Source organism: Catharus ustulatus, chromosome 3 (genome assembly GCF_009819885.2).
Source record: "Catharus ustulatus isolate bCatUst1 chromosome 3, bCatUst1.pri.v2, whole genome shotgun sequence".
Lineage (NCBI taxonomy): Eukaryota > Metazoa > Chordata > Aves > Passeriformes > Turdidae > Catharus > Catharus ustulatus.
In genome coordinates, this window is record NC_046223.1 from 31,348,597 (window position 1) to 31,366,538 (window position 17,942).

General features: G+C 35.9%; 1 protein-coding gene across 3 annotated transcripts in view; it reads left to right on the top strand.

Moving 5' to 3' along the window:
• Positions 1 to 17,942, top strand: part of KIF6 (kinesin family member 6) — a 155,761-nt gene that overhangs the window by 12,761 nt on the left and 125,058 nt on the right. For all 3 annotated transcript variants that reach the window (XM_033055553.1, XM_033055554.1, XM_033055556.1), the window contains 3 exons: positions 3,011 to 3,158; positions 5,692 to 5,801; positions 15,235 to 15,364. In XM_033055553.1, the coding sequence (XP_032911444.1) occupies positions 3,011 to 3,158; positions 5,692 to 5,801; positions 15,235 to 15,364 (388 nt within the window). The remainder of the gene's footprint in view (positions 1 to 3,010; positions 3,159 to 5,691; positions 5,802 to 15,234; positions 15,365 to 17,942) is intronic.

Genomic DNA, 17,942 nt, shown 5'->3' on the forward strand with positions numbered 1-17,942 from the left:
GTTACCCTTTCAGTGTTAAACTCCTTGGGACAATGAACTAAAATTAGATAAATGGAGTTTTGGTTGGGGTTTTTTTACCTTGAAATACTTAGAAGTGGAAAAGAGCAAAGTGTATTTCCAACAACTATTTCTTATTGTGATAAGCTGTCCATAAGGCTCATTGCTAAAACACCCTGTATAGCCACTGATTCCAAATGAAATTACTTAAAATAAGTGTGAATTAGGCACATCAGACATGGATTTTTATTACTTAATCCATGTTATCACATACCAACCTTCCAAACTGACATTGACTAATATTCACAATATTATACTTAGAATGGTAGTTACACATCTTTAATTCTGAAATGTGTTCTTTCATAAATGTATGTGTATGCACGAAGCATTATCTTCTGTGTAGTTCATGAGTTTAATTCTTTCTCCACAAACCAATGCAGTGGAGGCCTTTCATTTTCACTGCATCTTCCTCCCTACTCTTTTTCAGGAGGCAAGATCATAGTGTACAGCTTGCTTCTGAGCCCTGCCTGAACTCCTAGTCCCTTTTCTCTTCTAGAAGCGTTTTTCTTCTCAGACTTAGAAAGGCAATTTGTTCTTCCTCTCCTCATGGAGTTACATGTTACTCTTAGAAGGCTTTGCCAGCAGTTTCACTGGTATTATTGGTAGGCTTCTTTCCTCACAGGCTTGCTTAGCACCTCAAGCAGGTTGTCCTTAAATTGACTTGGTGGTAGCTGTAATACGCTGAATGAAAGAAATGCATGCTGTAAATATGGACAGGATGCAATTATTTGTATATATATAATTATACACACACACATACGCTCACACATAAATCTAGAAAATAAGGTTGACTTTTAGCTCAGAATTTAAAGAACATAACTGTGGAATCAAAATAATCTATGTAATGCAATATTAAGATAATTTATAATTGCATTGGATTAGAAGAATGCATTATTGACATGGATATGTTCACATTTTATGAGCTACCGGGGTTTTCTGGAACTTTTCAGAGCTATGCTGATGTACTGGAGAAAATATAAAAATATGTATTAATCAAATAGCAAAAAGAAAACTCACTGACTTTTGCAGCTGTTTTGACAGTGTATGGTATGTGATATTTTATCCTGTGTTTACATGTGAGGTGATTTTAATCAACAGCTTTTTCTGAAGTACAGGCATGTCAAGTTAATAGTTTGCAGCCATGCATTTACTAGTTTTTAACATGTTGCAAGACACACCTTTAAAGAAGAGAAGGAGTAAGAAAACTTAACAACCCCAGTTGCTAGCTCTGAAGAGCCAGGCAGCTCTTCTGTATGAGCTGAAGAGCGAGTGTGCTGTGTCCGACCAAGGTTCCATCTAGTGTGCTATGGTGTCTCTCACAGAAACTAACAGGCAATGCTCAGAGAAAAGATATAACAGAGTAAGCATGTAGAGCTGCCTCCCCCATATATCCTCTTAGTCTTTAGTTATTTGTAGTTAAGGAACTTTCTGATTTCTCTGCCATTAGTAGCCCTGAAGAAAAAATTTTTGGTGATTTAGTCCAATCTCTGCTGAAGCCTCTGTGATATTTTAATGTCCAAAACATGGCGTGACGAAGAGTTGTACAGATTAACTACAATTTGCTTGAAGAATCATTTCCCCTTGCTATGTTTGAATCTGCCATGTCTGAACTTCTGTTGATACCCCCTACCTTCTGACAACTCATTACTGTCATCAGCATTCAGATATTGTGACAGTGGGCACTAGAAATTCCTAAGATAGATGAATGAGGTGTTTTATCATAATAATTGTTTTGATTTTTAACATCTGGAATCTCATATCTATATGTATTCCATCTTTGCACGTTTTGGGAGCAGATGTTCACTGTAGCTCCTTTCAACATGTTTCTGTTTTTGTGTTCAACATCCTACTGTAATGGATTAAAATACGCAATTTGGCAACTACTCAGGCCTTTAAATAAACTTTAATAAGTTGGAGAATCATTGCATCTCTCATGGCGCCAGACCAGCAACCATCTATATACATCTTTCTTTTCCTCTTATGCAAGGGTTGTTTCCCCTCTTTTTATTTATTAAAATCTCATCTTATTTATCATTTTTTCTTTAAACAAAATGCGCAAGAATAATTTTTGCTTTTCAATTTGTTGAACAAAATTGGTAGGTCTTTAGGCATTGTAAATCCAATCGAAAATTAAAGATGATTAAGTTTATCTAGTGTTTGGTGGAAATCAGATGGAAGTCAATGGTGGTGAATTAGGGAAAGATATTTGAACTGGGCTTTTATTAGGCACTTTTGCAAACAGAAGTAAGAGGTATGAAAAAGATGATGAGTCTGAATGCCATTTCATGCCATGCCATTAATAGCTGTTCTGTCTGTTCTATCGAAGCTTCTTGTACAGTCATAATTATAACAGAAAAGTTTGTGATTACCAATGTGGATTTGTATGTTTTCATAGTAAATGAAGATTTGATTACATTGATTTAACCACAGATTCTCCTGCATACCGTTATCCAAGCATGGTCTGATAGTTTAGTATGGTCATGTTCTCAGAATAAAAGCTATACCCTGGTATAACAGTGTCCTTGTGTGATTTTCTAACCACAATATACTTTTCTCTGTTTGCATTTAATGAACTCCTATGTGAAATATTTCTTGATTCTTCTAGTATATGAATGGCATAATTCCTGATATCTACAGTCTTTAAAGAGATTAAATATCAGCCTTGAAAAATATTAACTGCCAAACTAAAAGTATGAAAAGGTAGTGTAAATAGTAGTAAGCATGATCAGCTACTAATGGATTAAGTCAAGGCATCAAGAAATCCTTCCATTCTAGATAGTATAAATTCTATAGAATCTAGAATATATGTATTGAAGTGTATTCTTGTATTACCAAAGACAGTTGCTATGTAATTAAGAATTATTGTTAATTTTATTTTGATCTATACCAAGTTGATGAATGACAATATGTTCTGTCTTAAATATTAATTATCTTCCTTTTTTAAATTGTGTAGTGTTTTGGCTGGATACAATGGTACTATCTTTGCATATGGTCAGACAGGCAGTGGCAAAACTTTTACCATCACAGGAGGAGCTGAACGTTACAGTGATCGAGGCATCATTCCCAGGACTTTATCTTATATTTTTGATCAATTGCAGAAGGTATGGAACATTATTTTCTGTTTATTTTAATGTCTGGTTTCAAATATTTAACTATTGTTAAAGGTTGTTTTTATAATAGTTTTAGTGGTACAACTATTATATCTAACTTGACATGGTATTTACTGTGTGCAAGAATACATTTATAGTTGTTTTGACTACCTGGTTTATTGCAAAAGTCTGAAAAACAGTCTAAACCAGCTTGTGGGGGGCTTGTGTAGCTTTAAAACCCAGGCTATTTTTAGTTGGTGAAGCATACCTTCAGATCACACAAGTGGTTCTCCTTGTCTAACACAATATCAGCTCCACTCTGGTTTTGTATTGAATGCATTGCATTTCATTTTGACTTCCTATGCAATGAAATGAGTCAGTAAGCAAAAGGATGGGCCAAAGTAAGCACACTAATTGTTTGTTATGTTTATTATGTTAAATTTAATTTTCTTTTAGTATCTGAAATGCTTACATGAGTGAACACAGTATTTCCAGTACTTTTATAATTATAGGAGGTAAAAGTGAAGAAAAGAAGAGAGGAGTCTTGTGTAATTTATGTTTTGTCTCTTCATTTACTCCACCAGGCCTATGACTCATTAATCTTCACATTTTATCAAAGCTATTTAATTAAGCCAATTTAAATATTCTTTGACATTAACATAAATCATTCCACTGTACTTTTATACTCCTTCAGTCGCATACTGCAGAGTACCAGTCTGTTTGCATGAGGGTATATGTCTCAGTCACATTAATATGCTTGTCTTAGTAAGGGTTAACAACAGTAATTACTTTGGCTCTTTGGAAGTATGGCTTTGGCAGGTAAATGTACACAGCATATGGCAGGTGCACAAAAACTTGCCATTGTGGGAACGGAAATGAAAAAAACCCCACATGATCATGTTATCTTAGACCTTCTGCTGCACTCACACTACCCCCATGGAGGACTTTCGTTGTGGAAAGTGAACAGGTTAATCGTGTAATTGCCAGCAACAAACAGTGTCAACACACCAAAATTCTTTTCTAATTTTAATTATGTAATAAAAACAAAATAGAAAGCATAATAACTAATATGTTTGTCACCTCAGCACAGAAATACCAGTTTTCCTCTTCAGACTGGGTTTTGGTCAAAAACTATACATAGTTAAGCTTATAGGGCTATTTCAATTTTCCTACTTACAAATTACTGTTTAATGTACATATATATTTTTTTTTTTTAATTAATGCCTTTTAAAGAATCTCTTCTTGGTGTTTTATCTTTCCTCTTACCTTTCTTTTAATATCTTTCCCATGATTAATTTCTTTATACCTACAACTGTGGTTTGGAAGGTGCTCAAATAGTGGAGAAGTATCATTTGCCTTCTAACTCTAAGTAGGATGAAACAGGAGAAAGTGAAATCAGGGACATGAAATACAAGATTTGTTAAGCTCTTACTTGGACAAAGACAGTGCAATTTGAAACCAAGGAAACAAAACTTTTTAACCTAAATGAGAAGCAAATCAAGCCCTTTGTTTTTAATAACATCTCCTTTTAATTTAGAAATTCTCCTATTTCCATGGCATCCTGTTTGAGCTGTTCCTTACTACATTTTTTCCATCCATCTGTAGTGTATCTTTTAAAATATGTCCCTTGAAATACTGAACTGTCATAACCAATTAAAAAAGCCATGGGAAATAATTATTAAATGAAAGTGACAAGTTATATCTTAAAGTATTTTGCAAAAAAACCCTGTAATGGATTGAATTATTGAATTTCTACTGTGATATTTCACAGTGGCTTTGTCTGCTGAAATGAAGTGACTGATCTTTTATTCTTTTTTTTTCTTTACATTTGGAAATCATAGCCCACTATTTTGAGGTTTATGTTGTTTGGATTTGGCTTTGGGGCAGAGGAAAATTCTGTCTGCAAAACTCAGTTGTGTTAAATTACTTTTTGGCAATGTAATTTACCAAAAGAATTGTGATTGCAGAGAACAGCTGACATCATATACAGTGTTCCAATGTTATGATGAAGAGAGTGAAAAGCAGTATGTCACTAATGTTTATAAATGAAGTAAATCTTATTTTTGTTGCTGTTTTCGCTTTCTTTCAATCCATAGTATTTCAATCCATAATACGAACATTTGCCTTTTTATAATAACATTTTTTTTTTAATGCAGAAGTGAAAAATGTCATGTTGCATGGTTCTGTAAACAGCATCTATGTTCTAAATATATACAGACTTTTTTAAAGTATACAGAATCAATTAAAAATCTCAGACTAAACTCATGATAATGGGAGGATTTGTGGGGGATTTTTGCTTTAGTGAGTTTTGTATGTGTGTCTCTCTGTTTTGATTGGGGGTTTTTGTGGGTTTTTTCCTTTCTTCTTTTTGAATCGTTACTTATATGGTATCACATAAATTTGAAAGCATCACAAATTGAAAATGTGCACCATAGCCAGGAAAAGAGATGAAGTGAGGAAGTGACCTAGAAGCCATAGAAATAAATTTTTGTTCTAATCTACCTCTGACTTCTCTTTATGGCACTATTTTTTTTTTCTTATCCAGGATAGCAGCAAAGTATATACCACTCATGTTTCCTACTTAGAAATCTACAATGAATGTGGTTATGATCTGCTGGACCCAAGACATGAGGCCTCCAGAATGGAAGATTTGCCGTAAGTAACACAATTGCAGAAAATCATCAAAATCAAGTGGAATCTTTTTCATATACCCTATTACATTGTTTGAGAACTTTTTGAATTTGTGCTACTGATTTCAACATTAATTTAATCAGAATGCTTTGTTTTCACAACTTTATCAACGGTACCTATGTATCTGTTATTTTGTGTGTATGGAGGCTAGGGAGTAACTGAAGGTGAAAGGATTAAAAGTGTTTGTTGCTATTAGACAGAAGAGATTTCTTGCAGTCACTGACAAGGAGAAAGTGCACTTGTTTTTCTCATGGCAGCCTGTCTCTTTGTATGGTATGTATGACTGTGTGTGGCAGAGACATGTAACAGGTGGTATTTCCTTGCAACACTAATGGGAAAGTGTCCCTGCTTCCAGTTGGACCTTTTCCTTCAAGGATAATTATTTTTCTAGAATATGCAATTATGAAGTAAGGTAAGTTACAACTAGAAAATAGGCCACGAGAACTCCAAAGAACAGTATATTTCCTTCAGAATGGATGGTTGTTCTATTAGTTGTCATTGATCAGACACTAGCACCTACTAATGCTTGGAGAAGGGTAGTAAACAATGGTTTGTAGGTCACAAACATTCCAGCTGGTGAAGTTAAAGACTGCTAATTTATAGGAAATCCAAATCCTAATCTCCCAAGTCTGAAATAGTAGCTTAAAGTCTGTGACATTTTTAAATAGCTAAACGAACACTAAATAGGTGTAAAAAACTGAGTTTTGTACTGGATTCACAAGTGCCCTGAAAAAATGCTGGGCACCATGAGTTTTATCACTCAACATGGCGGTAACAGACACTTGTAAATAGTGATGAAATCACTGCTGATACGAGAGCAGGAAACATACCGAAAACTTTTAATGGGACAATAAAAGGAAATCAGTAAAATTTTATTTTGAAATAACTAATTATGTCTTTCACATATTATTATATCACTTTATTTATTTTAAAAAATCTTCCAACACAATATTTTATTCTATTTAAATGGAGCTTTATTTTTCCACACGGTATGGGGTATCTAGGACATGTATATACAAAATAATTTTCAAGATTGATCTTTATAAAAAATCAATTAGATTAGGGAGGCAGCAGACAAATGCAAACTGTGGGACTGGGCTGTGATTTGGTCTAATTGTTCCATTTTTCAGGCAAAGGAACTGAAAGTAAAATTTATTGCTTTATGACACATCAGTGCTGTGAGGACAGTGTCTTTTATGATGATGTTTAGAATTCTAATTTAATTTATTACCTACTTCCTGTGGCATGCAGACAAAAATTTTAATCAGAGGCTAGTTTGGGTAATATAATTTAATTCTGCATCCATTTTTACAGGATGTAAAAATTAGTATGTTACAATTTTTTCAACTTATTAAAATTAACGCTGTTAAGTTATTCAAATTTATTGCATTATTAATTTCATTTATTAAGTTACTTGAAGTATTTTATCTAAACTCATTCCAATTAACATTTTATAAGAATGAATTTATTCAATTCAAAGAAACTGAATTTCAATAATTTAATTGCAACTTTGAAACAGATATTTGGGGTCATGTGCCCTGGAAAATATGCTATATTTTAAAACTAAATACTCAATATGTGCTAATAATTGTGAGTTTTAAAATCCTCCAATTAGTTTATGTATGATGATTCAATTAAACTACAGAATAACTCTGTGTTGCGTATAAGGTTATATTAAAAAGTTGATAGACAATTTGATTGTAAATTAGGAATAAATCATGCTGGGATAATCATAATTACCTGTTGTTACACCTGTAAACTTATATAGTATATACTACTCCAAGATGAGTTTTAGTAAGATAATATTTTTTTCTCTGCAGAATAACTAATATTAATAAGTACTTTAAGGTTTTACTGTACATTAACATTATAATTTCCACTGCATCATTGGTCAATAAAAACATGTTCTGTAAACTGAAACTATACCTATATGACTCATATTTAGCAGGTGTACAAGTATTTAATTAATAAAATATGTTTTGTTTATTTCTTAATATTGTAGTCTAGGGATTCAAAACAAAAATATATAGTGTCATTCTAAGCTGAAAAGGGAGTAAAAGTTGCAGGAATGGGTAGTTGCATGATTAACTCTATTTCAATTTATTGATTAATTTTCTTAAATAATAAAGTAGAGATTACATATAAGTAAGTAGTAATCACATATTTTATAATTTATCAGGTGTTTCTTGCCTAATATATATTTTTGGAGAATTTTATGTGCTTAAAACCTCTTAAAATTGTAGTGATAGCAAAATACAAAATATTTAACTTCAAGTTTTCTTGAAAACCTGTATTTAATGAGAATATTAAAAATAATGTAATTTTTTTGTACTTTTAAGGTGTCATGCTATGCATAATTTTTTGTTTAACTCCACAGTGGATCATCTAAGCTTTAAGCACCATAAAAAGTGAAAAGCAGGTTATTCACCATATGTTTTTGGCAAATATTAGCAGTCAGCGCTGATACTTCCTGAAGTATTTAAGATAGACAAGAAGAATGTTGAACAAATGCGTCATTTTAGAAGAATTAGAAAAAGATTAGTTAATTTTATATAATGTGCAGATTGTTCTGGAACAATATTGTTATCTATATTCTTGCAAAAGAGGGGATGTAGTTTGAATGAAAGATTACTTCTGACCAGCAAACTCTGCACTCTTAGCTTTATATTACCAGTTTAATGAAAGGACTAAACACAGATTACATTCAGGTGATAAAAGCTATGAAAGGCTTGTGGATATACTACAGGCTTGTTGATAGTACTTGAAAAATAAGACAAAATTGTATTTGATGCCTAAGGCAAAGTGAATAATAAATATTTTTGAAATTGTCCATTGCATCTAAACATTACGTGATTAGTCTTGGAATCTCAGCTCCTGAAGTCAAGATTTTGTGTGTAGCCATACTTTGCATATTCTGTAGACTATGAAATTTTCATCTTACCACTGCTTACTCATTTCATCCGAGTCCGCCAGATGAGAAGGGAAGAGGCTCTCACAAAAACAATCAGTACTTTCTGGAAATAAATTCCTGACAAATGCATGAACGTCGGCCTTATAGTTGCATATCGATGTTTATCTATATGTATACATATACAGATTCCTACGCAGAATTATGTAATTTTTTACGTATTCATGCATATGTAGGGATATGTATACATATACCAATTTATATACAGTAGTTTCACGAATACAAGCCGCACGGATTATAAGCCGCACCCCCGGTGCCTCGACAATGTTGCTGTCTTTGTCAATAGATAAGCCGCACCCCGAATATTAGCCGCACTTTCGTTCGTCGCGAGAATCCGTGCGCAGCTTTCACAAATTGGCCAATTAGTAAGAGGATCGCGGTATAGCGGGCTTTACTGGCTCGGGGCGGGGCCAGGCAGGCTCGGCCCGCTCATGGTTGCCGACGGGGCCGGGTGGCCCAGCTCAGCGCCACGGCTCGGCGGGGCTGGCCGGGTGGTGCTGCCGCCGCCGCCGGGCTCGCTGGCCCCCCTCTCCCGTCAGCACCGCCCCGCTGCCGCGTTCGCTCGCCCGGCTGGCAGGGCTGCCGCCGCCGGGCTCGCCGTCCGCCCCGCTGCCGCTTTCGCTCGCCCCGCGCCGCGCCTCGCGAGCGCCGCGCCCGCCCCGCGGCGCTTTCGCGGCTCGCGGTTCGCGGCTCGCGGTTCGCGGCTCGCGGTTCGCGGTTCGCGGCTCGCGGCTCGCGGCTCGCGGCTCGCGGTTCGCGGTTCGCGGTTCGCGGCTCGCGGTTCGCGGCTCGCGGCTCGCGGCTCGCGGTTCGCGGCTCGCGGCTCGCGGCTCGCGGCTCGTGGTTCGCGGCTCGCGGCGGCGCTTTCGCGGCTCGCGGTTCGCGGCTCGCGGCGGCGCTTTCGCGGCTCGCGGTTCGCGGCTCGCGGCGGCGCTTTCGCGGCTCGCGGCGGCGCTTTCGCGAGCGCCGCTTTCGCTCGCCCCGCCGGCAGGGCTGCCGCCGCCGCCACCAGGCTCGCCGGCCGCCCCCTCCCGTCTGCACCGCCGCCGCGTTTCCTCGCCCTGGCCGGCACTGCAGGCCCCCGCACCGCCGGGCTCCCCCACGCTGCTGGCCCCGATTATGCTGGGCTTCCCCCGCTGCCAGGCAGCCCCACCCGCCGGCCTTCCTGCTTCTGCCATGCTCCCCTGCACTGCTAGCCCCAGTTCTCCCGGGTTCCCCCGCCATGCTGGCTCAGGCTCTGCCGCCCTCCCTGCCCCGCCCTGCTGGCTCAGGCTCTGCCGCCCGCCCCCACACTGCTGGCCCCGCCTCTGCCAGGCTTTCCCACCTCTGCCGGGGCCGGCCGGGCTCCAGCTTGGCTTGGGGCTGCCGCGGGCTCTCACTTCCGTGTTGGCAGCTTTTAGAATTTTGTTAATAGATTAGCCGCCCCGGAATATTAGCCGCACTTCCGGGTTTCCACCAAAATTTTGGTCAAATTGGTGCGGCTTGTATTCGTGAAATTACTGTACATACATTTAATGTATGAGTATATAAATAGGTATCATGTTTCTAATAGGCACAGATACTTCTACAAACAACTAAGATTGGTTTTGAAATCTCATAGAACTTCTATTTTAGCAGAAAAAACTAGTTTTCTTGATGTTTAGTTAGAATATTTCTCATGACCTATCGAAGACACCATTTGACATACCTTAATATTTCATACAAAATATAATTTTGTTTACAATTGTAATATAAAATAAAACTGATAGAAGACTATTTAAATACTTGCTGCCACCTTATGTTTTAATAAAAGTTTTGCAGGAGTGTTCAAATTAGGAATACTTTTCTAAAGCTCTTAATTTATTATGCATTTGTGCAAAAGTCTTTTATCTGCAACAGATTCTCAGTTGTAGTCTATTTATGTAACCCAATGTTACTGAATTTTACTTTGGTTACAACCTACCAGTAAAACTCTTCCCAATATGTTAATATTTATTCAGAAGTAGGAAATTTTTGACACAAAAGTAAAGACTGAGGTTATAGAACCATTAGTCAAGAATGACTAGATTAATTCGTAGGTAACCAATAAGTTACTACTTTACCTGTCTGATGGCAGATGATCCTCTTGCATGTAAAGACACACTACAATTAGTCCTGTTTTGCCTTAGAATGACAGTCTAAGCTGCAGTAATTGAGGAGCTACTTGTCAGGGAGCTCAGACAACCATCACTTTGCAGTGAGGTGGCCAGAGGAAAATAGAATCTAAACTTCAAGTCAGCAAAAGGGATTCCCTATTTTTGTGTGAAGATTCTTTAAAGTGCTCTTTGAGAGGGAAATGTTTAAGTTTTGGTACGATGCTGTCTGACTTTAAGAAAACCACACTTTAACCTGAGAGCCAATTATCTTCAAACATCAACAATGATGCCTATATCAATATATGTTAGTAACATGAAGAACTGTTATGTTCCATTGGGTCAATGTGAAATAATTTCCCTTTAAACCAAAACCTGTTACTGCTTATTGGTAAATTAACTCAAATGAGTTTATACTCTTCGTTTCTCTACTGCCCTCCAAGGACTTTAAATGTTACCAAATTGCTGACATGGAAAGCTAAAACAAATGCTATAATAATTCCTGTTTTCCTTAACAAAGAAGAATAAAAATAAAGTTAAAGGAATGATTTTCAACATATAGGAAATATATTTTATTCAGTCTGATTTTTTGATGCAAATAAACCTGATTCTCCTCTCCAGTATCAACAGTGTTAATGTCAGCTTCTTTTAATGCCTGTACCAACTATGTAATCTGGAAACTGACCACCAACCATAAACCTTCAAGAACTATATTTTCAGTGTTTTGGGAAGTATCAGTATTTTAAAACTCCTAAGGCTAATAATATTACTAGTTCACCTTTTTTTAATGTTAAATATGTTCTTTCAAAATTAAGACTGTTGATTGTGTTACTACTGAATACCAAAGATTAAGAGAATACTAAATTTTGTAAGGTAAGAGTTTTCTTTTTATTAATGAAGGGACAGCTAAAAACTGTCCCTTTGAATAATGAAATTTGAATAATTTCTTCTAAGATTATGATTTTTTAAAATTACTGTTCAAACAAATTACACTTTAAATGCATACAGTAACTACAACATACAAGATATATTGGTTATTCCCATCCGTGTTTTATGTTTTGTTTCCTGGAAAGGAGTATAAAGTCCAAGGAACCTTTTTTAAGGTAACTGTTCTACAAGCATTTGATGAGCAAATGTCAAAGTTTATTTAACTAAATTGGTTTTTTTTTTGTGAGATTATTGAAGTTGCCTGCAAATTCTAGCAGATTTTGTATGTTTTGTTCGTAATGAGCCACCGATCTCATTGTTTAGGTTTTGATTCCTTGTTCTGCGTGGTGGGGTGAGGAGGAAGAGAGAGGCAGTGCACAGCTTTCTCCAGATCTCAGTAAGAAAGGTTTAGCAACAAATGGCTTAATAGGGTAGCCATTTTGTAAGACAGAATAAGAGAAGGAAGATGGGTAGCAAGTAAATCTTGCATCCCGTCACGTGCTGGGTGCCGTGCATCCATGCAGCATTGGACAGAGTCTGAATGGATTTCCCCACAGCGTACTGCACAAGAGCAGAGCAGGTCCTGGCCATGGAGAGAATGTCTCCCTTTTGTTTTTTTGAGCCTTTGTATAATTTCCTTACAAGAAAACAGCTTCTAGGTGGTGTTCTCCTGAGAACTCAGTGAATTTATCGCAGCCAAGGGATCTGTGCAGCACAACTCAGGCCTGAATGCCCAACTGTGTGTGCAGTGTCTCATAGGCTGTGCCTACTCAGGTTCACTGTTACATGAATCATTAATTCTCAAATATATAATGGTCTCCAGTCACGTCCATAACATCCAGAGCAGCCAAACTGTTTTTGTTGTCTCAAAACAAAATCCATTGGAGACGGGAAGGATTTCCTATCACAATATGATGTGTCAAGCAAACAGTCTGCATGATCACTTACTCATCTCATACTTCTGCCGTGTCTCATAAAGGAGATTATGCTCTAAGTCTACTTGAAAGGAAAATTAAATCTGTGTGCTGTTGAAAGTTGTGGGGGTAGCTGATTGACTTTGTAGCCTTGCCTCTTGAATAAGTGTTGACTTTGTCCTCTGTTGTGGTATTCAGGGAGTTGTACTTCTGAAAGATCATTCTTTGGGATGATACACATAAGATGTTTATCCTGACCATTCTCTCCTAAAAACTAAAGTTCCTTGCAGTTTTACAAAATATTACCTGTATGTATCCATTAATTTATTCTGTTCTGGGCAGACTCCAAGATGCATACTTGATGCTCTTCTCTTTCATCAATTTCCTAAATTTAGTTTTGGATCTATAGTCTCCTCCATAGTACATCACAATGAAGTAGTATCACTATATCCTGCTCATGTATTGGCATAGAAGTCGTTTATACTCATATGTTGTTTGTTTGCATCACTTTAAATAATTTTTAAGTGTTTATAATTTTTTTTATTATTTTAGTTTTCTTAAATTCTAAGCCCTAGAGACAGATAAAATTATAGAAAAGTTGACTTTTGTGGTCATTTGTTTTTTAAAATATATTAAGGGTGGTTTTTTTTATTATTATTTGTAGTACACAAACTAATGAGGTTGCATTAATTAATCAAAGAAAGGTCAATGTTTGCCAGTAACAAGAATTTAATAAATGAAAGCATTCAGTGCGCAAGGCTCTCCTGCATTGGTGGCGGCTCAGTTGATGCACGAAAGGGCACAATTTAATAAGGGTATACTGTAATCAGAACTACTCTGGGCTTTAGTGTGTGATGCACATACAGATGCAGATGGAATACTTGACATTATCAAAAGTTTGATGTGCAAGAGCAGCATTAAGCTCTGGGATTTATACTTTGAATGGAAATTGAAGTTTTGTGATTATATGAGAAATGTCTTGTGCCACCAGACAAAAATAACACTAACAGTGGGAGGCAATCATACTTGAAAAAAAAAATTGTCATGACTACCAAAGAAGCTTTGTGTGAACTTTTACATGCAATTTTTCTTTAAAAGAATGAGTGCATCGCAATGTGTTAAAACTATTTCTCTATATCCATTTGAATGTTTTGACCATCAGACTGTGAACTACTTCTGCAATATCTAAGAGTAATACTATGGAATGATGCTTTGATGCTTGATTTCATTCTCAGTTTGGGGCAGTCACGAGGGGGAAGCCAAGTAAAGCAGAACAAAACCAAATATTTGTGTTTTGCAGCAACTTGAGGTAATTAACATGCAAGAACTGCCTACTGATAAAAACTCAAGCCCCATACTCCCTCTTGTGGTTTATCTTGAAGAGCATGAAAAAATATTTATATACATCTATGTATACATTTAGGATATATGTATAGGTAGAAAGTATTATCTATATTTATGCAGAAAATAAAGTTTTGGTTCAAATAAAAACTATTTCCTACTTTTTAAAAAGTTCTAATTTGTTTTAAATTGTATCAGAACATGTAATTCACTCTGAAGGACGTGTTATTTATCCTCAGATTTAGTGTACTTCTGCTTTAACAGATTCTTCTCTCTGAGAGTTTTCCAAATCCAGTGAGGCACTCCATGTTAGATACTGTAGAATGTCCCAACTGAGGAGACTTTATGGCTACTCAGCAATTCCAATAAAGTTTAATTCTCAGTAACCATTATGAAAGAAAAAAGGTCTTATGTTAAAGCACTATTCAAAGAAGTGAAAAGGACTTTCAGTAATATTTAGCAGCTTTTCTGGAGCTTTTGCCATATCCTTGTTGCTTGCATGCAGTTCCTTTTCTGAGAGCTTTAGTCTTGTAGAAGTGTAACTAAGAACATTTCTAACAGGGGGAATAAATAAAATCATTCTGTTAGCTTGCTTTTAATTTAAGAAAGGGATAATTTACAGTTGTAGTTACTACCATTTAAGAAGAATGAAAAGAGGAATAATCTTGACGAATGCAAGGTTATTAGAAACATGTTGACTACAGATGTGTTGATTCTAAAATATTCCATGCCTATTTGTACATCAAAATAATGGTATGCTTCATGTATCATCTGTACGAGGTAATAGCAAACAAAACCTAATGTATTATTTGTTTATGATAATTCATCTAATCTCTTACTGTTGAGATTTTACTATATCTCACTAAATAAAAATCCCAAAGCTTTCTCTAAAATTTACTTCTCTTATATTCCTTTTCTATGTGAAGTTTCATAATAAAGGAATAAAAAGCAGATCTAAGTAAAGACAGTAAAAAAAGAAATAAATACTTTAATGTATATAATTTATTTTTCATATTCTTTCATTGTGGTTGGGTGTGGGTTTTAGACTGTGCCTTTTAGGTGCAATCAGAGTGAAAATATGAATCAACATGACATTAAGAATCTAGTTTTCACTGTTTTTTTAATATTCCATCTAGAAAAGTGACAATAATGGAAGACTCTGATCAAAATATTCATCTGAAGAACTTGTCTCTTCAGCAAGCAACCAATGAAGAGGAAGCCTTAAACCTACTCTTCTTGGGGGACACCAACAGAATGATTGCTGAGGTGAGATTTACTGCTCCAAATCCACCAGAGTTAAAATGGTCAAAAACATCTTTCCTCCTCTCTCAGATGTATGTTTTAGAAGTCCTTGGACATAAATTAGTATCCTCTTTTTGAGTATATTTCCACAGTGAAATTAAATAAGCGTTTCTCTGATTGTAGTGCTCCATTGTGGATCTGATTGGTGATTCTTGATGTCATAACTTACTGAAACTGAAAAAAGTAGAATACAAAAATTGTTGTAAACTGTAGACTGACTTTTGAATGTGGCTTGTATCAACATACTTAGACATGTAAAGATAAAAAAAATATGTCCTTGCAAAGCATTGTCAAACATTTCCAGTGAAGTTCTTTTCTGGAAGTGTTCAACACCAGGTTGGATGGGGCCCTGAGCTACCTGTTCTAGTGGAAGATGTGTGGGGTGGGAGGGGATTGGGGGACTGGAACATGATCTTTAAGGTCCCTTCCAACTGAAATAATTCTATGATTCTATGATTAAGCACTCAATTGCCTTTGAAGAGATTAATACGTCCCCTCTTTTTTTCCTTCTTATTTCATCAACACATGGTGTTATATGTCACAACACAAAACAACCTTCCCAACGATACAAAAACCCCTCAAACCAAACAAATGAACAAACAAAGCTTACCAAAAACCCAAATAGTAGTATCTGACATCTGTAAGTTTCTTTTTCCCTTGGATATGGAATGTAAATATAAAAAATGTATTGCATAATATGAACACTGGCAATGTTTTTTTTACTAAATGTATCTTTTCTACTACTAGAGTTCATTCTCTTTTAGAACTTTTTCAGTTTTCTTTCTCTGCATCTCCAAAAGGATATATCATAAATCATTGATAAGAAAAACACTTAGAGTATATGAATAGTCAGGTAATTCTGTGTTCCTGCTGGATGACCACATACACCTGAACACAGGGGAAGAAGCATTTGATTACAAAGAATAAATAGGGAACACAAATATTTGTTCTTTCTCAAGGATGACTATTTCAAGCTGTATTTGGAGAGGTAGTAATATGTTAAAGCAAGAGATAATCAACATAAGGACTGCTCATAAATCTGAGCATTGAGGCAAGGAACTGCTTCATGATATTGAAATAGAAAAATTGATACTATGTGGAGGAGAGGAACTTGACAAATTGTAATAGAGGAGAAAAGGGTTAATCAGGAGATCTAAGAAAGAGGACTTGTGACATAAAACATAACTTCTCCAGAGATCCATATTTTTAAATCTTGAGTTATGATACTACTTTCTGATCTATGAAGATTAGAACTGTCTTAAGTAAACTTTAAGGAAAAAGAAGCAAGATTAATAAACCTAAATAGAAAAGAAAGTAAAATAAATGCTGCATTCATCTTTTTTAATGATGAGTTTGGCTGTGGAAAAAGCTTAGATGACTGTCATGGATCACGTATGATATCTGTAACCTCTAAAATTGCAATCTAGTGTCTCAACCCTGAATAACCCTTCTTTGAAGAACTGACTATTTTGAAATAAAGAATGACAATTTAATTTCTGCTTTGCCTGTGCTAATGCAGTCTAACTTGTGGTTTGAGGGGTGCACTTTTCCCTCATCACTGATCGCGCTAAAAAGAAAACCATCATAATATTAAAAGTATTTTATAGGCAAAATTTCTTCATTCCTTTATTCATTACGCTTCAGAACCTAAGGGAGTGTTTATAACTGAATGATTCTTTCCTGCATGTAACCATATAGCCCAAGAGAAGGAAAAAAGGAAAACTAATCTAATTTGTACTGGATTGTTTTATTAGGCAATGCAGGACTGGTCCTTTGCTCTAGTTTTGATGTGTACTATGAGTTGTGGAAATGGTAAGATGGGAGACATTTGTGCACTGGCAACTCATAATGTAAAAATCCAAATAGGATTTTTTTGTCTCATATTTTGCCAGAGAGAAATAGACAGAGATCAAAACCAAAAAACTGAGTATTTTGTTGGCAACTCTGCTGAATGTAAGGATTAGATTTTTGTGTGCTTTCCAATAAAGCATTTTCTTGTTATGTTTGAATGCAATAGGTTATAAAATCTGAACTTTTTTCTTATCTTTTCTGTTAAGATAACTTTATGATTTCAGTATCTGAAATGCATGCTGAGGATTTGAAAATCAAATTTGCAATATAAGCAGTTGGTAGCAGCAACATCGAAAAAAGCTCCTGTGTGGAAGTAAGCATTTGGCCTTTTAGGTAGTGTTCTCAAAACATTTTATTCTGGTATACTAATAATATATCTTCACTGAAGTGGTCTTTTCTAACTTCTTGTGATGGAAATCTCATATGAGCTCTGTCTTTTGAAGTTACATGCCTAAATCTCTGTGATTTTGAGAATTCTTAGTGGCTTTTTAATATTTCTCTTAAAACAGTAGAGTAAGGTAGCTACCAAGGATGTGCAGCAATTTTAAAACTGTAAAATCCTTTTCTGAGATTAGTACATCTGAGGATTGCAGTTGCATGTACAGCTAGAATTTATTTTTCCTCTAATTAAAAAGTACTTTGTTTTAATGAAGAAGGAAATGTTTCAGTGCGTGGTTTTATACCTATAGCA